Source organism: Oreochromis aureus, linkage group 22 (assembly GCF_013358895.1).
Source record: "Oreochromis aureus strain Israel breed Guangdong linkage group 22, ZZ_aureus, whole genome shotgun sequence".
In the NCBI taxonomy this organism is placed as follows: Eukaryota; Metazoa; Chordata; class Actinopteri; order Cichliformes; family Cichlidae; genus Oreochromis; species Oreochromis aureus.
Window position 1 is genome coordinate 22,598,083 of NC_052962.1, and position 23,209 is coordinate 22,621,291.

The following is a 23,209-nucleotide window of genomic DNA, read 5'->3' on the forward strand; positions in this document are numbered from 1 at the left end:
TTGACAGCTTCTAAAAATAAGCTTATCAACATTTTACCCTATTATTGTCAGTTATGACGGTAAGCAGTGCACTGTATCAAAAGTAAATCCTGTTACATCATGAAATGACAAGAAAAACAACTCAAATAAAATAAGAAAGACACATTTATTATCAGCAGGGTGTATAAAACCGTTCATTGTGAAAGGTAAATCCACAAAGTTTATGGTCTGATATGAAGGATGAGCATATTTTACACCTGTCATTATGAGACACCATCAAATCACTCCAGCAGAGAGACCTCATGGAAGTATGCTCCCAGCAGCTTGACTCCCTGAATGTAGTTTGATCTGAAAATGGAGAAATAAAGCCATGATAACGGTTTATAATTAAAAAACTCACTTTATCTGTCATTAAGTTTTAGTGTAGAAATAATTTGGAGATGATAAACATGATCCTGTCCTTTTACCGCAATATTTCGTCAGTTTTATCTACTTGTTCCACATTTCAAAAGAAGTGAAACTGTGTGAGCTGTGACCAACCTGTTGATCTTTTCATTCTGAGAGTGAGCTCCATCATCAGAGGACCCTACAGGAAGCAGCATGACATTACGGCCTGTGGCCTCCTGGAAGGTCAGGGTGACCGGGATGCTGCCGCCCTCGCGAGTCAGATCAGGCTCGACCCCGAAGACTACAGCACAACGAGGAGGAAAAAACAATGCGAAAAGCAATAACAATTCTATCAATAATAATAATAATAATAATAATAATAATAATAATAATAATAATAATAATAATATCTTTGTTGTCACATCAAAACTGGATATAATCCTATCAGTGAAAATAGGTGAAAAAGACTTAAAAATTGCCACAAAAATATGCATATAATAAAAAAGCTTATGAAGATATTGTAGCAGGCTAGGGGGAGGGGCCACTGGCCCGAGGACTTATGGACTTTGCTGTATACCTGATGTTAACGTGTTCTAAGTTGTAGTGTTAGTAGTGCCACAATATGTACAAGGCTTTTGGATAAAAAAAAATTGCTTGTCCTTGTGTTTAATGTTCTGAAACATCTGCCCGAGGGCAGGAGCTGAAACATGACTCTCTTAAAGAAAAAGCATCAAAAAGTAAACTGTAATAAAATCTGTTGTACCATGGCAGGAGAAAGTGCTTTACACTTTTTTAATACAATAAACACAACTGATTTCAGCTTTGTAGCAAAGTAACAGAAATGGGTGAGATTGAGTGAACTCCCCCTTTAAACTAAGAGCTTTTATCATTAAGTCCTCGTACCTGTCTTTATGGCCTTTCTCCCTGCCATGTAGTGTGGGTGGTTGAAGTCTGAGACCCAGGCTTTGGCCCCGTGGCCCATGTTCACTTTCAGTTTATTGGGGCTTCCCAGTTCAGCAAACTTCTTCTGCAGATGATCGATGACCTTGAAGAGGGGAAGATAACTTAGACTTGTTGGAGCTTTTATGCAGAAACAAACTGAAGCTAATCATGTGGCTACTTCCTAGTGGCCCACAGTCAGTCCAGGCTCAGATTTAGGTAGTAAAACTTAACTACATCTCTTTGTCATGTTAATTCAGAGTCAGTTCTAAAAAACTCACTATGTGTGCAAAGGGTTGAAGTGTATTAGGGAAGGCAAAAGAAAATGACTTGATTGGTTGGTTTTCCTAATTTTATGTAGGTATATTTTAATTCTATGACCTGTGACATTGGCTTTCTGACTAAATAAAGTTACCTTCATTCAGATTAAATCACTCCACAGTTTTTTACGTCATAATATAATATATTCATAATATTTCTCATTTTCATGCATTGCAGTTTCTTTTAATGTGCTTCTTTAAAAAAAAAGCATGGCTGAGCAAATCATCTGAGCAACAAACTACCAATAAGCGGCAGAGATACAGAGCAACCTCTGCTACATTGTAACTGCTTGATTATAAAAAGATGACTTGGGTTAGGTGAGTGTTATATGTCATCATTGTGACCTATCACAGTGTTTACCTGCTTTTTCACTACTTTGGGGTCCATATCAGGCACAAGGCGGATGGAAAACTTGCCAATGACCTTGCGAGGAATAACCGTCTTGGCTCCTGCTTCAGAGAAAGCCCCCTCAATACCATGAAGGGAAAGAGAAGGATATCTCCAACAGTGCATGAGGATTTGCTCCTACGGTGAAAGAAATAAAGAACACTAGGTTCAAAAAGTGTGAATGACCCCAAATAATACAGCACATTTCCACCAATATGTGATGCGAACATCATAAATAATTTCTTTGCCTTTGTGTCATGCAGCAGCTGGCTAACTCCACCATCTTTACAGTACTCATCCAAGTCAAAGTCGATCTTCTCGTACAGCTTTTTCTCCTCTTCTGTCAGAGGAGCCACACTGTCATAGATCCCAGGAATCAAAATCTTACCCCTTTTGTCAACCAGGGAGCCTGTGCAGGAAGTCACAAACACATGATTAAAACTCTAAACTGGCATAAAATAAGGTCGGTGAGACTAAAAATCACAATTATCAGCTTCACTTGCCCATAAGTGCGATGAGGTCAGTCATGGCCTCATGAACAGAGCCACCAAACACCCCTGAGTGCAAGTCCTTTTCAGCGCACTCCACCTTGAGGTTGGAACATAAAACATTATTTTAAAAACACGAAAAGCTTGTTTGCCCCTCTGAAGTTGAAATACAGTAATCCAACAGGACTTCACCTCAATGAAGAAATAGCAGATTCCTCTCAGACCGTAGGTGATGCAGGGTTTGTTCTTGCCCAGCCAGTCGTTATCAGAGATACAGACGTAGTCCACGTCTTTAAAGAAAGTGTCCTTTCTAGAAAACACAAGATCATCCAGACCCTCAGATCCAGATTCCTCCATCCCCTCAAAGCAGAATTTGATGTTGATGGGAAGGTCCTGCAACAAGAAGAGAGATACATAAGAAAACAACAAAAAATCAGAAGACTAAAATTCAGGCTCATTTTTTAGAGTTGAAATAATCTCTTAACAACCAACAATCTGCCAATCAGTGGTGTACTTTAATACAGAAATAGAATAGAATAGCACTTTATTGTCATTGTACATGTACAATGAATTTGTGGGTGCTCCACTGAATTAATGTAAATAGTAGACAGCAGGAATGCATGTTTCACATTTCTCACAATGAGTTTTAATTGTTTTTAAAAAGCTGGACATGAGTCCAGACTAAGGACATAATTCACAATCTTATGTGTGAAAATTATTATGTAGATATAAACAAATACTGTACATTCACCAGCTCGGATTTACTTTTTCTGACTAAACACCCATTAATGAAATTCCTAACTAAGGATATACTCTAATTTCATCTGATGAGCCAGAGAGTCATATCAGAAAGCACCAAGTAAGGATAGATATGGTCAAACTTTTTTAAATAGGCCAAAATAATATTTTTTAAAATCGTACAAATGATCCACATATCTTTTTAGAATACAGTGCTGTAGTAGCCATTCTGCTTTATCATCATTGTACAAAAACAAAAGAAAAACCTTAATACCATTTTAAGTAGCCGTGTACATTTACAGATTCTGAATTATACCATCACACCTCAATATATTTCTGTCACTAATTTCAGTTCAGTGTTCAAACACAGCCAACTTAGCATTCAAGCAACTTCAGGGCTGTTTGTTTAGGACACACTAAAATATCATATCATCTTTAAACTATCTGAACTTGAAACACCTTTTGTTGGCCAGCTTAAATCTGGCAGTAACTGTACCTTTCCAATCTTCTGATACGCTTCAATGCCGTTAAACCAGGCCAACACTGGACCCTTGTCATCATTAGATCCTCTTCCATAGAGCTTACCTACAAAAAGGAAACTTTCAGTTTCAAGGTTCTAATGAGAGGATAGTGGCATTGAAAAATGTTACTAAGGTTATGTTTATTACATAGTCAGCAGACCACAGTGCCCCATTTTAAGCTTGTTTAAATCATGACTAAGATTATGATATGATATGATGGGCAGCACGGTGGCACGGTGGTTAGCACTGTTGCCGCACAGCAAGAAGGTCCTGAGTTCAATTCCACCCTCAGGCCGGGGTCTTTCTGTGTGGAGTTTGCATGTTCTCCCCGTGTTTGCGTGGGTTCCCTCCGGGTACTCCGGCTTCCTCCCACCGTCCAAAGACATGCAGTTTGAGGGGATAGGTTAATTGGATAACCCAAATTGTCACTAGGTGTGAATGTGAGTGTGAATGGTTGTCTGTCCTTGTGTGTTGGCCCTGCGACAGACTGGCGACCTGTCCAGGGTGTACCCCGCCTCTCGCCCTATGACAGCTGGGATAGGCTCCAGCGCCCCCCGCGACCCTGAAAAGGATAAGCGGATGCGAATGGATGGATGGATGGATGGATATGAAATCCTTGTTCATGATACAAAAAATGATCTGCAGCAGGTTTTTGTAAAATGTGACTTAAGCAGCACTAACACAACTGAGCAGGCAGGAATGAAACAGGGGGAGGAGGATGTGGCATTTTGTGTCAGCTGACTCAAAACACACAAGACCACGCGTGCTCAATTTTGTGGCTCAAAAAAAAAAAAAAAAACAATGTCCTACCTGTCCCATCGAAAAAGTTTGTTTAAATGCAAACATCTAGGGTAGAGCAGCAAAAATTATTAGATTACCTTGTGCTACACAGTATTAAAGAGTCTGTAAGATCGTGCACAACAGAGTCAATCTGTGTTGTTTAACACAAAACAAAGAAGCCTTAAAGGGTTAAAATTATTCAGGTGCAGCTTTTGCATTACTGTGTGGAGCATAACAAAGCATAGACACCAATTCAGGAATGCTGCAGTTACTTAGTTATGTGCACAAACAAATGCAGAGTCTATGAAATAAAGGACCAGTCATGACTCACAAGGGAAAACGCCTCACTTGAGCCTTTTTGCCTTTTCACAAGCCAAGTCTGTTTCACCATTCTGTCATGTGACCTGCTGAGGTTACCTGAAGCAAGGTGTGAGTGGAGGTTGAAGTGCCTGAATAGGATCTCAAGTGTAGGTGGCTGACAGCTGGTGTTCTATTCCACTACTTCCGTTCTTCGATGGTCTTTCACGGTAACAACCTTTGCACAATCTTTGAACCTTTGCTAAATGGAATTGCTCGGGCAAGGTCTCAACCTTAAACTCAAATGACGGTAATGGCCCACATCTTGTTTTCTTCACACCTTGGCTAATGTGATGACTCGTGTGATCAACAACACTCAGGACCACCTGAGAAAAACTATTAGGGGTCAAATACCTGAGACATACAACCATTTGTTTTTAGAACTGAAGAAGTCTCTTGGATGAGAGTTTCAAACTTAAAGGCCAACAGCATTCTTTTTTCAAGCTCTCAATATAGTTCTGTGACTTGTTTTGTGTTTCTTATCTTTACCTGTTAAAAATACATTCACCCAGTGTTCCCAGTCTACATAGTTAAGCTTGTTGATAGCATGTTTTCTCTTAGTTATGCTACCTTACAGGAATTACACACCCCAGTCCACACGTCCTCATCCTGCATTACCTACCTGCTGATTGGATTTGTATTTGTTTTCAGTAATCTCAGTTAAGACCATTAAAACACTGTGTCCTCACCAGGTTGTGACAATGTTAGAGCTCATACAAAAACAGCTCCAGGGTTGTTTTGTGCACGACGCAGGCCAAAAGTATTCTCCTCTTACCGTCTTTCTCCACCAGAGTGAAAGGCTCTGTGTCCCAGCCGTCACTGATGTTGGCTGGCTGAACATCAAGGTGCCCATAAATACACACCGTCTTCTTGGCTGGGTCTGATCCTAACTGCCCCAGGATGATAGGAGGCAGGGGGATCTCCTCTCCTGAGGGAAGCTGCGTGAATGAAACTTAATCTGAGTGACCATTTAAAAACAAGGTCCATTTATGGTGAAATTTAAGTAAAGAAAGATCATGCAATATACAAATTATAAACCCATTAAGAAATGTAACCTTCTGCTTGCCAACGTCCACCAACTCCACAGTCCCTCCCAGCCTCTCGATGTCCTTGGCTGCCATCTCCATCATTTTTTTGATCTCCCCGCGCTTCTCAGGCAAAGCAGACACACTCTGGACACTCACCCACTCAGCCAGGCGCTGACAACAATTATGAAAAAAAGTTTTTCAAAGAAATTAAAATGAGTTTTTTTTATACATTTTATCATTTTTTCTTCTCTTTTCTTTTTACTATTTCATGCAGTTACTTATTGCACAAGAATGAGCCACAGTGAGTGATTTTTAGGACATCAGACCCAGAAAATTTAACTCGAGCAGCAGTTATAATATCACTGAATCTTATCAGGAAAACTGGTTTTACAGTTGGAACCTACTATAATCCCAGCTTAAGTGAATGAGTTGCAAATCTGTCCAGTTTTCAGTTAGCTCAATAAGCCATTAAATCAAGTGACAATCACACAAAAAACTGAATGATTAAGCAGCTGCACTATATAGTTTTTCTTACTTTTTCTTTCTCTGATCTTACCTGCACATACAGGTCCTGGTGGTCGTCCACATACTTGAAAAGTTCAGTGAGATGAGCCATTTTTGGTAGTGATGGGAGCTAAGGGTTAAACAAGCAGATTGGTGTGAGTACACCTCTGGGTTTGAGCGATCTTATGAGAGGACAAATCCTTCATGCACGCATGCACTTCATGTAAATGATGAGATTTCCAGACAAACTCGTTTCACTTCATAATTTTGCAGAACTATAGCTGCAGCTGATTGGGGCTTTAATGCTAGGTTTTCAGGACAAAACAGTGAGAAAAAAGCCAAAAAGTGTGAGGCTTACAAATGTTTACCATGAAATGACAATATAAGAGTAATCTCATTTCAGATCTGCACAAAAGGAATTTATTTTTTATTATTTGTTAGTATAAAACAAGAGGAGGTAAAATATCACTTAATTGTGTAAAGAAAGCCATAAATGATGATTTAATTGTGTCATGCTGAGTGAGAATCTGAAAATAAGCCATGAAATACTCACATCAGGGTAATTTTCCACAGGTGTGCACTGAATGCAAACAATGGCAAGTGAAGTGAAAGTATGTTGGGTGTAATCGCTAAGTAAAGATAGGTAACACGTCATAGTGGTGTTGTTCCTGGGATCTGCTGGAGCCACTGGGCAAGATTGGGGTTGCTGCACCGAGTGCTCGGATTACCACTGTAATCTTCACCTTCAACCTGGACAGTGGTTTTGACACTCACTAGTCCTCACAGTGCTTCCTTCCACTTAGCGTATAGTTTCAGGGTGCTGGATTTGGGTTGAAACCCTCCATGCATGCTCAGGAGCTTCCTTTTCTTGATGTTAGTTGCTTCTGTCTCTTTCTTTGGTCAGCTTATTATCCCAGCAGGGTATCTGATCACCGGTAGAGCGTAGGTGTTAATTGCCCGGACATTCTTCTACCCATTTAGTTGACTTTTCAGGGCTTGCCTTACTATGTGGATGTCCCAGGTACTTATAGCTGTCCTCGATGTCTGCAATGTTGCCTTCTGGTGTGAATCAGTGAATCGATGTCTCGTTCACTCCTGGTATACAACTTGATATCATTCATGTAGAGGATTTGCTGATGATTCTCCTTTCTGTAGACTGCAGCCAGTTTTGTGAATGATCTCACTGAGGGGGTTCAGGACTATTTAGAACAGCAGTGGGGACAGACCACCTCCTTGATAAATCCCACACTTCATGGAAACTTGTGCAATTGGCTTGAAGTTGGACTCTAGTGATGTTCGCCACATCGCCATCGAATCCAGATGAAGGCCCTTAGGATCCTGTTAATCTTGTATAGTTCAAGGCATTCCAGGATCCAGGTGTGGGGCATCGAGTCATAGGATTTCTGTAGTCAATCCAGGCGATGCACAAGTTGGTGAGCCTGATCTTGCAGTCTCGGGCGACTGTGCTTTCTATCATTAGCTGGTGTTTCACCTCTCTGGTGTTCCTGCCAATTCCTTTCTGTGCCCCGCTCAAGTATTGAGCCATATGCCTGTTCATCTTAGCCGCTATGATGCCAAACAGAAGCTTCCATATGGTACTGAGGCAGGTCTTTGGCTGGTCCTTGGATGGGACCAGTCCCTTATGGGGATCCTTTGGAATCAGGACTGTCTTCAGTGAGCCATTTCGGATGCGTCTCATCTACTAGCTGCCACATAGTGATTGTTACTGGATCCTGTTCAGGGGTCAGCATTTAGATCCACTAGCTCATGTTGTTGTCTCCAGCTGTGAGTTTTTGTTTGCAGTTTCCAAGGCCTCAGGTATGGACAGCTCGCTGCACTTCCTAAGTACTCTTTCTTCATTGCACCTTTTTGTAGCTCCAATACTTGGGGAACTTCCCTCCATTCTGCCATGATCTTGGCCTCTAATCTCCTTCTCCATGGAGAGAAATGCTCCTTGCAACTGTTCATTTGTAAACATGCATCTCAGTGACCACTGCTGCCTTAATGTAGATCTGCTGATTCTTTCTGTAACAGTCGTAGTAGAGATTTTCCATAATGCTTTAAAGGGTAATTCATGTAGTCTTGCAATTTCAACCCAGCTTGAAGGATATATAGTGAAACGTGTGCAAGTTAGCTACCTGGGATGAGAGAAATAATACCTATCCAGTTCACCTATTAACGAGATGGACCGATCCTATATTACGTATCGGTATCGGTCCGATACTGACCTAAATTACTGGATCGGATATCGAAGAGAAATAAAAAATGTAATCCGAAGTATCTCAAAATCACCTCACAAAACGCGCTACTTGGCGTAACCCAGCTCGGTGCATTGGAGCAGTATGTGTCACGTGATAGAGCGGCTATTGTCTGCGAGACCTCTGTTGGAGCATTTGGAGCCTTGCTACATGCTTCCTAACCGCGGCATTTCATCTCGGCGAAAACTATCCCAGAGAAGTAAAGCAAGTGTGTAAGTTCATCCCTGAATGTTTGCATAGTATTTCCACGTTAAGCTTAACTGATATATTGAGCCACAGCTGGACTGGCCATCGGAGTTCCATATTGAGGTGAAAAGGAAGCGATTTGTCCCGTACTTCAGCCAGAATTAAAAAATAGACACAAAGCTGGAGTTATTCTGTCTTTGCTGCGCAGTTGCATCTACTTCTCTCTTTCACTCCCCCTTATTCTCCTGTTATTACTTCAATCATGAAAGTGATCAATGATCAGCTGATCGGCTTTTCTGCAGCAAGTCCTGTGTTTCTTATTTGTTTATCGCCCACTTTGCGCTAGAAAGAGGAGACCAGCGGATAAACAATAGCAGCACGCTTAAGCGTGATCAGCTGTTGTTAGAATGTATTTAATATTACTTTCTAGTATCAGCTGAAGTTTCACTCTAAAAAGTAATTCATCAGGCCTTTTACCACCACTTGATTAAATCCATGGCTGCAAGATAAAAATTCTAATTTATTGATTAAGATAGACCTTCCAAGTTGCAAACTTAATTTTTTGGGGTTGTGTTGAATTAATAATGTTGATAATTACATTAAATTAGTTTTGTATGCAATCTGAAATTAAATCCCAATGTTAGTGGGTTCAAAAAAAAATTCAAGTTATAATTACTTAAAGAAATTGAATAGATAACTTATTTTTTCTCCACTGTAACTTCTGATTTCAAGTTCCCTTTCCTCTACCCACTTAACTTGCCTGGGCAAATTCACATATTAAGATGGTGCGTTGCATGGTGGACTTGCAAGCTTATGTAAAAGACATTTCAAGGTAAGTAACATTTCATTTACAAATAGCAGTTCTACCGAAGCAAAGCATTTGTGCTTGTCACTTGTAGTGGATTTGTGTACGATGTTACGCTCATACAGTTCAGGAAATATTTTGCAATACCACGTGTAGCTAATGCTAGCCGTTCTAAACTTTAGCACAGGAGTGGATAAGACTTATAAAGTTTCATTTGACAAAAGTTTTCAGCTAGAGAGTGCTGCTGTGGCTAGGAAAAGCATGGTTAAAGTTTTGCTACATAATGCAATCTAATTTCGATCACAGGCTGATTTTGTTTTTCTTTTGACCACAATTAGAAGCCTTTAAGCTCTGAATAGTTTTGTCAGAGGGATAACCTAGAGGCTTCTTTTTTCTGTCTGGCTCACCTATTTTATGTCTTTATAAAACTTGCATGACCTATACATAATATTACATTGTAAATGATTTTGGTTACTATTGTGATACAGCTTAAAGTATTGTTCTCGATCTTAAGAGCTGTAGCTATCTTTATTTCTTTTTTTAAACACATCAGGTTGTGTGAAATATTGTTAATGTGATTCCAACAGCATCATTCTGGCATAGGCTACGTGAATCTACTTAACATTAAGACTTTATGTAAGCAGTTAGTATATAGATAGTGTGATAATCTAGGGTCATTAGTTCTTTGTTAAGTTGGGACACATTTTTTACAAAATGGGCTGGGAGTGAACGATGTGTAAATTTGAAACCTCTACAAGTACAGGGTTGCTGAAACATTACAGATTACACCATGGTTATGGTGGGGAATGTCTCCCTTGTCTTCACCAAGATTGTTTTTGTTCCCTCAAAACTTGGGGTAGCCTTAGATCACATCTATCCTCTTTAACTAATGTATTAGAGCATTCATTAATGCATGTGATGGCTGCACTTACAGCCACACAGTGGTAATACCCACCATGTTAGTGTAGAGGCTTATAAGTAACATTGCATTCACATTTGTCTTTCTTTAAATATAGGAATTAATTTACAGGACAATAAATAACTGGTTTTGGTTTAGAATTAATTCACATATCCACATAACACTGCATTCTAAAATAAGTGCGCACATTTTAGTTTACAGTGTTATGTATGATTAATCTTTTGTTTTCTGAGTTACCTTAGTGGCAGCTGTTCCTGTCCCTTGATTAAGGTGCCAAGAGATGGAAAAGGGGCGGAGCGAGCTTTAAAGGAAGACTGCAAATTGGTTCATGCCATAACTCGGGACCATGGGGGGGAATTGGAGTTCATTATGTTAGGTTTAGTTAGGTTTTGTGTGTTTTACCCCTTCTCGTGTTTTTTGTGGGCTGATCAGCCACTATTTAAGTTTCCCCTTTGTCTCGTTAGTTAGGTCAGTTTGTTTGAGTTATCAGTAGTTTTGTCAACTTTGAGTAGAGTGCTGTTATTTTGACCTCTTTTATGGACTCAAGATTTTGATTCTTTTTGCATGATTTAACCAATTATGTTTATGAGTTAAATAAAAAATCATTTTTTTGGACTTTAACCTGTGCCTAAGTTTCCTTCACTGCTCGGTCCATCACAATGCAATATAGCTAATAGTCTGTAAAATTTAATTACTCTGTGTGGTCTACAGATAAAGGAGGAGTTCAAGAAAATAACCACTGTAAGCCCTGAATCTACTTTTATGGCTACATTTGACCATTGCACCCCAAAACTGATGGGTGTTGTTTTATCAAGGGGAGGAGCTAAAGGAGTGAGAATCAGGCAGATGAAGGACATTCTTCTTGAGGTATGTTAACTATTTAGACTTTAGGTAGCTTTGAAATGCACTTTGTTGGCTGTCACCCATGTAGTTTATACTCATACTTTATCCTTTTTTTTCTTAAATAGCACAATACAACTGAAATACTTTTTTACAAGAAAAATGTTCGCGCCCCCCCACCACAAACACATCCTCCAAACAGACACACCCATATTTTCTTTACAAAGAAAATACCTCAAACATTTAGTAAACAATTAAGCAAATACAAGTAAACGGCAATAAATTACAGGTGGTAATAAAATATACTACTAACTCTTTTACGCTGCGTCCACACCTACACGGGTATTTTTGAAAACTCGCTGTTTCTATGCGTTTGGGCTTTTCGTCAACACGTAAACGGCGTTGCGATTCACCGAAAACGGAGATTATTTAAAACTCCTTTTTTGCGTTTACGTGTGGACGAGGAATACAGAGTTCGTCACGCAACGACAAAGGTCCCTCTTTTCACGTCACGCTGTGCGCCACGTTATTGTTTACATGAGATAAATTGCAGAATGGCAGATAGAGACAAAATACTGTTACTGTTAATCTGACTATCTTCAGGTTTTACATGCTTACATACACGCACGCAGTTACTGTCCCTCCATTTAGAAAGGCAGAGGCGGTGTAATTATTTTACGTGTAATTGTTTTTTTTTTCCTGTGTAATAATATTCAACATTGCTATCAATACATTTTTCAAAAAATGTCTCTCTGTGCAAAATGGGTTTAAACACATAAACAGCTGTGGGATACTGTTTGTCCGTGATTTGAACAGGGGGAACAAATTACGGCAGGATCAGCCTGATATTATTTGTATCCCGCTGTAACTTTACTGCATAAAGAGCTAACATGTTCAACATGTCAGGAGTAGTTAGTCATTACAAGAAGTGTTTGTGAACTAAAAATCAAGAATGTGGGATCCTGTTTGTCCGTGATTTGGAGAGCCCAGCGCTGCTCCCGACGCAGGGAAACTAATTTTGCAGGGGAGACCTACCTTGGCACTTGTGCAGGTGAAGCCAAAGGGAAGATATGCTTCACCATATTTTCCTGTCTTTGGCTTGGAAGGAAGTTGATTTGGAAACATATTTGGCGATGCTTCATCTCCTGCTTTGCATTTATGTGGGAACCCCGTCAAAAACCTGTCCACAGTGTCCAAGCGCTCTTCTTTTTTTCTTTTTTCTTTTCATATCGCGCCCCCCCTGCAATGGCTCTGCGCCCCCCCTAGGGGGCGGGCCCCACACTTTGGGAACCTCTGGTTTAGACTAAGCAAATGCACCTTGTTTCCTTAGCACAGAGCTGCTGGAGCTTCTATTTACCCTCAGAGTGACTTATCTGATTTAAAATTGTAAAACGGGATCTAAAGGAGGGAGGAAGGAAGGATTCATCTAGAGGAGGGCTGCTACGTTACAAATTATTTCAGCGACTAAAAATGTGAAATCTGTGTGCAAAAGCTCACCTGTTCTGTGTCAAGAAGACCTCTAAACAATAATAATAATGGATTGCATTTATATAGCGCTTTTCGAGATGCTCAAAGCGCTTTACAATTCCACTATTCATTCACTCTCACATTCACACACTGGTGGAGGCAAGCTACAGTTGTAGCCACAGCTGCCCTGGGGCAGACTGACAGAAGCGAGGCTGCCATATCGCGCCATCAGCCCCTGGCCATCACCAGTAGGCAGTAGGTGAAGTGTCTTGCCCAAGGACACAACAACCAAGACAGACAGAGCTGGACATCGAATCGGCAACCTTCCGGTTACAAGATGAGCTTCCCATCCCCCTGAACCACGGTCGCCCCAAACAAGACTTTACCATTAGATTCTGGCTACAGGTTTTGGGACCGGTACCAAAAGTACACTGGTTTGTTGGAAGCCCCCATGGCTGGGTTATGAACTAGTAAATATAATAGCATACAGTAAATGAATAAATAGTGGTATGTACCATCATTACACCTTTTGATTAACACCATGGACTGCAATCAGAATACCTGGTGGTATTTTCATCCTGCTCTCAGGAAATGGCATTATCTAAGTTTGTGATATAAACTCACCCAGATTTATCTTTCCTAAAGTAACATAAAGTCAATAAATGTCAGAAATCACAGAACAACAGGGCTGACTGGACCGGGAACAAGCACAGTCATTTGTAGAATTGGACATTCAACATCTGTTTACATTGGGCAAGCTTCAACATATATCGACACATTCAAATTACACTATGAATGCAAGACTGATTGTAGTTTTTTAATGCTGTGATGTGGAAAACACTAATACAATAACAGCATTTGGTCATGCTGCTATCACTGATGCCTCAAACATATTTGACAGCTTCTAAATTAAGCTTACCAACATTATTATTATTATTATTATTTTTTATTAGTCCTTTATTTATCCAGGTAAAAATCTCATTGAGGTTAAAAATCTCAGTTCCAAGAGAGACCTGGCAGTATTATTGTGGGTTATGACCCACATGGTAAGCAGTGCACTGCTTAAAAAGTAAATCCTGTTACATCATGAAAAGAACAAAAACAAAAGAGGACAACTCAAACAAAGTAAGAAAAACACTTTTATTATCGGCAGGGTGTATAAAACCATTCATTGTGAAAGGTAAACCCACAAAGTTTATGGTCTGATATGAAGGATGAGCATATTTTACACCTGTCATTATGAGACACCATCAAATCACTTCAGCAGAGAGACCTCATGGAAGTATGCTCCCAGCAGCTTGACTCCCTGAATGTAGTTTGATCTGAAAATGGAGAAATAAAGCCATGATAACAGTTTATAATTAAAAAACTCACTTTACCTGTGATTACGTTCTAGCATCGAAATAATCTGGAGATGATAAACACGATCCTCTTCGTTTACTGCAAGATTTCATCAATCAATAGTTCCTACTTGTTACACATTTCAAAAGAAGTGAAACTGTGTGAGCTGTGACCAACCTGTTGATCTTTTCATTCTGAGAGTGAGCTCCATCATCAGAGGACCCTACAGGAAGCAGCATGACATTACGGCCTGTGGCCTCCTGGAAGGTCAGGGTGACCGGGATGCTGCCGCCCTCGCGAGTCAGATCAGGCTCGACCCCGAAGACTACAGCACAGCGAGGAGGAAAAAACAATGTGAAAAGCAGTCACAATGTAATAGGAATAAGAATGAAAATAAGATTTTTTTTTTTTTTGATCATAACAAAACTTCCTATCAGTGAAAATGTCTGAAAAAGACTTAAAAATGTTCACAAAAACATACATATAACAAAGAATTTATAAAGATATGTACAAGGCTTTTGGATAAAACAATTTACTTGTCTTTGTTTTTAATGTCCTGAAACATCAAAATATCTGATTTCTCTTAAAGAAAAAGCATCACAATGTAAACTGTAATAAAGTCAGTTGTATCATAGCAGGAGAAAGTGTTTTACACTTTTGTAATATAATAAACACAACTGATTTCGACCTTTTAGCAAAATAACAGAAATGGGTGAGATTGAGTGAACTCCCCTTTAAACTAACAGCTTTTATCATTAAGTCCTTGTACCTGTCTTCATGGCCTTTCTCCCTGCCATGTAGTGTGGGTGGTTGAAGTCTGAGACCCAGGCTTTGGCCCCGTGGCCCATGTTCACTTTCAGTTTATTGGGGCTTCCCAGTTCAGCAAACTTCTTCTGCAGATGATCGATGACCTTGAAGAGGGAAAAATAACTTAGACTTGTTGGAGCTTTTATGCAGAAACAAACTGAAGCTAATCATGTGGCTACTTCCAAGTGGCCCACAGTCAGTCCAGGCTCAGATTTAGGTAGTAAAATGTAACTACATCTCTTTGTCATGTTAATTCAGAGTCAGGTCTAATAAATTCCCTGTGTGTGCAAAGGGTTGAAGTGTATTAGGGAAGGCAAAAGAAAGTGACTTGATTGGTTGGTTTGCCTGTATATTTCAGTGCTATGACCTGTGACATTGGTTTTCTGTCTAAATAAAGTTACCTTCATTCACATTAAATCACTCCACAGTTTTTTACTACATAATATAATCATAATATTTCTCATTCCCATACATTGCAGTTTGTTTCACAGACTTCTTAAAAAAAGCATGGCTGAGCAAATCATCTGAGCAACAAACTACCAATAAGCGGCAGAGATACAGAGCGACTTCTGCTACATTGTAACTGTTTGATTGTAAAAAGATAACTTGATTTAGGTGAGTGTTGTATGTCATCATTGTGACCTATCACAATGTTCACCTGTTTCTCCACAACTTTGGGGTCCATGTCAGGCACAAGGCGGATGGAAAACTTGCCGATGACCTTGCGAGGAATAACCGTCTTGGCTCCTGCTTCAGAGAAAGCCCCCTCAATACCATGAAGGGAAAGAGAAGGATATCTCCAACGGTGCATGAGGATTTGCTCCTATGGTGGAAGAAATCAAGAAAAATAGGTTTATAAAAAATGAATAACCCAAAATTGTACAGCACATTTCCACCAATGAGTGATGCGAACAACATAAATAATTTCTTTGCCTTTGTGTCATGCAGCAGCCGGCCAACTCCCACATCTTTAGAGTACTCATCCAAGTCAAAGTCGATCTTCTCGTACAGCTTTTTCTCCTCTTCTGTCAGAGGAGCCACACTGTCACAGATCCCAGGAACCAAAATCTTACCCCTTTTGTCAACCAGGGAGCCTGTGCAGGAAGTCACAAACACATGATTAAAACTCTAAACTGCTGTAAAACAAGGTTGGTGAGACTAAAAATCACAATTATCAGCTTCACTTGCCCATAAGTGCGATGAGGTCGGTCATGGCCTCATGAACAGAGCCACCAAACACCCCTGAGTGCAAGTCCTTTTCAGCGCACTCCACCTTGAGGTTGGAACATAAAACATTATTTTAAAATACACGAAAAGCTCATTTGCCCCTCTGATAATGAAACACTGTCCCCACCCCCCACCAACACTAATCCAACAGGACTTCACCTCAAGGAAGAAATAGCAGATTCCTCTCAGACCGTAGGTGATGCAGGGTTTGTTCTTGCCCAGCCAGTAGTTGTCAGAGATGCAGATGTAGTCCACGTCTTTAAAGAAAGTGTCCTTTCTAGAAAACACAAGATCATCCAGACCCTCAGATCCAGATTCCTCCATCCCCTCGAAGCAGAATTTGATGTTGATGGGAAGGTCCTGCAACAAGAAGAGAGATACATAAGAAAAAAATTCAGGCCCATTTTCTACAGTTGAAATAATCTCTTAACAACAAACGATCTGCAAATCAGTGGTGTACTTTAACACAGTAATAGAATAGAATAGAATAGAATAGAATAGAATAGCACTTTATTGTCATTGTACATCTACAATGAAATTGTGGGTGCTCCACTGAATAAATGTAAATAGTAGGTAGCAGGAATGCATGTTTTACATTTCTCACAACGAGCTAACAAAGCTGAACACTAGTCCAGACTAAGGATATAACTGATGATTTTATGTGTGATAATTATTATGTAGATAAAAACAAATACTGTACATTTACCAGCTGGGATTTATTTTTTCTGACTAAACACCCATTAATAAAATTCCTGCTAAGGATTTACTCTAATTTTATCAGAAGATCCAGAGAGCCATATCAGAAAGCAGCAAGTAAGGAAAAACTGCCTTATAACTGCATTCAACAGATCAGGCTAAAATAATATTTTTAAAATGATACAAATGACCCACATATCCTTTTAGAATAGTGCTGTATAGTAGCTATTCTGCTTTATCATCAGTGTACAAAAACAAAAGAAAAACCTTGATAAGATTCTATGTAATGGTATACAATTTCAGATACTGGAATAAAAATTCACACCTCAGTATACTCCTGTCAGTAATTTCAATTTAGTGTTCAAACACACCCAGCTTAGCATGTCAAGCCACAGGGTTGATTTTTTAGGACACACTAAAATATCATATCATCTTTAAACTATCTGAACTTGAAACACCTTTTGCTGGCCAGCTTAAATCTGGCAGTAACTGTACCTTTCCGATCTTCTGATATGCTTCAATGCAGTTAAACCAGGCCAACACTGGACCCTTGTCATCAGTAGATCCTCTTCCATAGAGCTTACCTACAAAAAGAAAACTTTATTTCAGTTTCAAGGTTCTAATGAGAAATTATTGGCATTGAAAAATGTTACTAAGGTTATGTTTATTACATAGTCAGCACACCACAGGCCTTGATTTTAAACTTGGAGGTTAGGGTTAATGATATGAAATCCTTGTTTATGATACAAAAAAAGGTCTGCAGCAGGTTTTGTAAAATGTGACATAAGCAGCCCTAACACAACTGAGCAGACTCTTACCAGAAAACACACAAGACCACGCGTGCTCAATTTTGTAGCTCAAAAAAAAACCTGTCCTACCTGTCCCATCGAAAAAGTTTGTTTAAATGCAAATATGTACTGTATTGATGCAACATAAAGAAGCTCTAAAAGAGCAGCAAAAACTGGTTAGGTCTGTAAGATTGTACACAACAGAGTCAATCTGTGTTGTTTAACACAAAACAAAGAAGCCTTAAAGGGTTAAAATTATTCAGGTGCAGCTTTTGCATTACTGTGTGGAGCATAACAAAGCATAGACACCAATTCAGGAATGCTGCAGTTACTTAGTTATGTGCACAAACAAATGCAGAGTCTGTGAAATAAAGGACCAGTCATGACTCACAAGGGAAAACGCCTCACTTGAGCCTTTTTGCCTTTTCACAAGCCGAGTCTGTTTCACCATTCTGTCATGTGAACCTTTGCACAATCTTTGAACCTTTGCTAAATGGAAGTGTTTGGGCAAATTCTCAACCTTAAACTCATATGATGGTAATGGCCCACATCTTTTGTTTTCTTCACACCTTGGCTAATGAAATGACTCGCATGATCAACAACATTCAGGACCACCTGAGAAAAACTGTTAGGGGTTAAATACCTGGGACACACAACCATTTGTTTGTAGAACTGAAGAAGTCTCTTGGATGAGAGTTTAAAACTTAAAGAAGGCCAACAGCATTCTTTTTTCATGTTTTTAAGACCCTTCTGTGACTTGTTTTGTGTTTCTTATCTTTGCCTGTTAAAAATACATTCACCCAGTGTTCCCAGTCTACATAGTAAAGCTTGTTGATACCGTGTTTTCTCTTAGTTATGCTACCTTACAGGATTCACACACCTCACTCCACACTTCCTCATCCTGCACTACCAACCTGCTGACTGGATTTGTTTTCTGTAATCTAAATTAAAACTAAAACACTGAGTCCTCATCAGGTTATTACAATGTTCTGATAGTAACTAACTACCTTTATGCTTTTCTTCTCCTTCTTCTTTTAGTTTTGCCATCTATTCTATCTACAGGCCGTACTGTAGCTCATTTTTCAGTCATATTTGATATTATAACTTTGCTAAACCAAAAAACTGGTTGGTGTAACTTACAAACAGCTGGATACAGTAGCCTTAAAGTTTTAATTCTCATCTATTTTTACAAGCCCAAAGTGCGTTCCAGCTGACTTCAGTTACTCGCATAACTTTCCAGCTCATACAGAAACAGCTCCAGGGTTGTGTTGTACAAGACGCAGGCCAAAAGTATTCTCCTCTTACCGTCTTTCTCCACCAGAGTGAAAGGCTCTGTGTCCCAGCCGTCACTGATGTTGGCTGGCTGAACATCAAGGTGCCCGTAAATACACACCGTCTTCTTGGCTGGGTCTGATCCTAACTGCCCCAGGATGATAGGAGGCAGGGGGATCTCCTCTCCTGAGGGAAGCTGCGTGAATGAAACTTAATCTGAGTGACCATTTAAAAACAAGGTCCATTTATGGTGAAATTTAAGTAAAGAAAGATAATGCAGTATAAAAATCATTAATCCATTAACAAATGTAACCAGTGCAAGACCTTCTGCTTGCCAACGTCCACCAGCTCCACAGTCCCTCCCAGCCTCTCGATGTCCTTGGCTGCCATCTCCATCATTTTTTTGATCTCCCCGCGCTTCTCAGGCCAAGCAGACACACTCTGGACACCCACCCACTCAGCCAGGCGCTGAGGACAATTATGAAAAAGTGATTTAAAGAAATTAAAATGGGTTTTTTATATAGATTTTACCTTTTTTTCCCTTTTCTTTTCTTTTTTTTTTTACTATTTCATGCAGTTACTTATTGCAAAAGAATGAGCCACAATGAGTTATTCTTAGGACATCAGACCCACAAAATTTGATTCGAGCAGCAGTTAAAATATAACCGAATCTTATCAGGAAAACGGGTTTTACAGCTGGAACCTACTAGAATCCCAGTTTAAGTGCAGGAGTTGCAAATCTGTCCAGTTTTCAGTTAGCTCAATAAGCCATTAAAACAAGTGACAATCATGCAAAAAACGGAATGATTAAGCAGCTGCACTATATTGTTTTTTCTTACTTTTTCTTTCTCTGATCTTACCTGCACATACAGGTCCTGGTGGTCGTCCACATACTTGAAAAGTTCAGTGAGATGAGCCATTTTCGGTAGTGATGGGAGCTAAGGGTTAAACAAGCAGACTGGTTTGAGTCCACGACTGGGTTTGAGCGATCTTATGAGAGGACAAATCCTTCATGCACGCATGCACTTCATGTAAATGATGAGATTTCCAGCCAAACTAGTTTCACTTCATAATTTTGCTGAACTATAGCTGCAGCCGATTGGAGCTGCGGGCTTTCAGAACAAAACAGTGAGAAAAAAGCCAACACGTATGAGGCTTACGTTACAAAGCTTTACCATAAAATGACAATAAAAGAGAATTCTCATTTCAGATCTGCACAAAAGTTTAAATATGGAATTTATTTTTTTATTATTTGTTAGTACAAACAGCAGTTAGCGTGGGATGATTGATAACCTTTTTGACGAGGTCAAATGTCATTTAATTGCGTCAAGAAAGCCATAAATAACGATTAAATTGTGTCATGCTGAGTGAGAATCTGAAAATAAACTATGAAATACTCACATCGGGGTAATTTTCCACAGGTGTGCACTGAATGCCAACAATGGCAAGTGAAGTGAAAGTATCTTGGGTGTAATCGCTAAGTAAAGCGAAAGCAAATCAGGTAGGTAACATGCCATAGCTGTTGGCTTAACCTTATCTAGCCCTCTCTGACAAATAAGTTCCCTGGGCATGTCTGAACTGCAAAGGGAACCATTAAAATCTACCTGTCACATAAAACAGACTTAATTTGTTTTTATTCCGGTGTTTCAGATTAACTGGTGTGCTAGACTTGCTTTTCAGGAGCCGCTAACATACCAGGAGAACGCAGTCAATATTTCGTCTTTAAACATGCATAGGTGTGCTTGTTGGTTTTGTTTTGTTTTGTTTTGTTTTAGATTTGAAAAAAGAGTAAAGTGCACGTGATTTTATCGGGGGACGCTAAACCCCAAAGACCAGGCTGAAGGTGTGTGCGCTGATAGGTTAAAGCAGTGGTTCCCAAACTTCTTTTGCTAGCCCCCCTTTATTTTACAAGAATCTTGTCCCCCCCGACACAAACACATCCTCCAACCACACACACCCATATTTTGCTTTCAAACTCTATTGTAGTTTATTCCACACCTCAAACCTTTGTAAACTTAGACTTTGATTTAGAGCTTTTATTGTCATTGGGCGGTTTCTTGCACAGCGAAATTAGGTAGCTGAACCACATGTGCAAAACTAAAGAAAACAACGAGGAAGAGGGGAAAAAAACAATTAAACAAATAAAAATAAACTGCAATAAATTACAGGTTGCAATAAAATAAACCAATAAACAAACCATCTTTGTGGTGTAATTATTTTATTTTACGCGCCCCCTCCACTTTCGGAACCACTGGGTTAAAGTGTTTGATAAATGCTCTTACTGCCTTTGTTATTGTTCCCACACGCTTTTGCGTGATATAAAAAAAAACTACAGCACACTCAGAGCGGATGTTAGACCGCTCAACGAGTTTTGTGTTCACCACATCACACACACCTCTGCCTGCAGCTGTCAATGTTTTCAGACTACTGCGATGACGTCATGTTACGCTGAGCATACGGCTGTCACACGGCACATCACACTGTGACTATCACCAGTTAACGTGGGTGTGTTTCCTAAATTAGCAACAGGTGTTAAACAGCTGACGGAGTGAACAGCTGTGTACAGGTAAAGTCGACCTTTTGTCGAGGTGGGGAAAAATGTTGGCTCCTGATTTATGTTGCAGAAACAGAGATTCAAGATCAGGCACAAAGGCTTTTGTTATGTTTTAATTAAAATATCTTTATTGTTGTCTGAAGATAATATTGATACTAGTGATGGTGAGATGAAGCCTCGAAGCTTTCCAACCAATTGGTTAAAAAAAAGGTTTCATTTCTCGAGACTTTATGTTCACACAACCCCCCCTGCTGGTCAAAACCTTTATTGTCATTTCAACTATTTATCTTTACTCTTAGCTGTCTTAGCTGCTGTCTTACAGCAGTGTCGGTGAGAATAATTATAGCCAAGTATAGAAATAAAAAACACTTTAATAATCTAATCCTTCTGTGCGTATGGTTCATTCATTTATTAATCTAGTAAGATCTCAGGTGTTGTTCCTGGGATCTGCTGGAGCCACTCACCCAGCTTGGGGGTCTGTTGCCTTCACCTTCAACCTGGACAGTGATTTTGACACTCACTACTCCTCAGTGTCCTTCCTTGCATGCCATGCATGTCCATGCATGCTCTGGAGCTTCCTTTTCTTGATGTTAGTTGCTTCTGTCTCCTTCTTTGGTCAGCTTATTATCCCAGCAGGGTATCTGATCACCGGTAGAGCGTAGGTGTTAATTGCCCGGACCTTCTTCTACCCATTCAGCTGACTTTTCAGGACTTGCGTTACTATGTGGATGTCCCAGGTACTTATAGCTGTTCTCGATGTCTGCAATGTTGCCTTCTGGTTGTACAATCCCCTCAGTTCTAACTACCCTCCCTCTCTTTGTTACCATCCAAATACACTTATCCAATGTCCGAATCACATTCCAATGTCATTGCTGTAGATCCTAGTGGTGTGGATCAGTGATTCGAATTCTCGTTCACTCCTGGAATACAGCTTGCTGTCATTCATGTAGAGGATTTGCTGATGATTTCGCATTTCTGTAGTTGGTATTCCTAGCCAGTCTTGTCAATGATCTCACTGAGGGGGTTCAGGCCTATGTGGAACAGCAGTGCGGACAGACCACCTCCTTGTTAAATCAGTTGGCTTGAAGCTGGACTGATGTTCGCCAAAACGCCATCAAATTTCTGATGGATCCTGTTGATCTTGTATAGCTCAAGGCATTCCAGGATCCAGGTGTGGGGCATCGAGTCATAGGATTTATATAGTCAATCCAGGCGATGCACAAGTTGGTGAGCCTGATCTTGCAGTCTCGGGCGACTGTGCTTTCTATCATCAGCTGGTGTTTCACCTCTCTGGTGTTCCTGCCAATTCCTTTCCGTGCCCCGCTCAAGTATTGAGCCATATGCCTGTTCATCTTAGCCGCTATGATGCCAAACAGAAGCTTCCATTTGGTACTGAGGCAGGTCTTTGGCTGGTACTTGGATTGGACCAGTCCCTTATGGTGATCCTTAGGAATCAGGACTGTCCGGCCTTCAGTTAGCCATTTTGGATGTGTCTCATCTACTAACTACTGGTTCATTTGTGCTGCCAGACACTCACAGAGTGCAGCCAGTAGGTGTGAATCATGTTCAGTCCTGGTGCTGTCCAACTCTTCATACTGAAGACATTTTCTTAGATATCTG

At 40.0% G+C, this 23,209-nt stretch overlaps 2 protein-coding genes across 2 annotated transcripts; both read right to left on the bottom strand.

Moving 5' to 3' along the window:
- Positions 1 to 146: 146 nt before the first annotated feature.
- Positions 147 to 10,862, bottom strand: LOC116320001 (cytosolic non-specific dipeptidase-like). Its single transcript, XM_039605279.1, has 12 exons — positions 10,835 to 10,862; positions 6,482 to 6,559; positions 5,953 to 6,096; positions 5,673 to 5,835; positions 3,736 to 3,824; positions 2,694 to 2,894; positions 2,517 to 2,601; positions 2,262 to 2,422; positions 1,987 to 2,151; positions 1,270 to 1,411; positions 520 to 667; positions 147 to 327 (listed from the first exon to the last, which is right to left on the bottom strand). Exons 2-12 carry the CDS (start codon positions 6,539 to 6,541, stop codon positions 261 to 263), a joined length of 1,425 nt encoding a protein of 474 aa, XP_039461213.1. The 5' UTR covers positions 6,542 to 6,559; positions 10,835 to 10,862; the 3' UTR covers positions 147 to 260.
- Positions 10,863 to 14,029: 3,167 nt separating this feature from the next.
- LOC120432687 (cytosolic non-specific dipeptidase-like) lies at positions 14,030 to 20,508 on the bottom strand. The gene is made up of 12 exons (XM_031739486.2): positions 20,437 to 20,508; positions 19,896 to 19,973; positions 19,360 to 19,503; positions 19,069 to 19,231; positions 17,471 to 17,559; positions 16,439 to 16,639; positions 16,241 to 16,325; positions 15,986 to 16,146; positions 15,711 to 15,875; positions 15,015 to 15,156; positions 14,423 to 14,570; positions 14,030 to 14,226 (listed from the first exon to the last, which is right to left on the bottom strand). The coding sequence occupies exons 2-12, from the start codon at positions 19,953 to 19,955 to the stop codon at positions 14,160 to 14,162; spliced, it is 1,425 nt and encodes a 474-aa protein (XP_031595346.2). The 5' UTR covers positions 19,956 to 19,973; positions 20,437 to 20,508; the 3' UTR covers positions 14,030 to 14,159.
- Between the last annotated feature and the right edge of the window lie 2,701 nt (positions 20,509 to 23,209).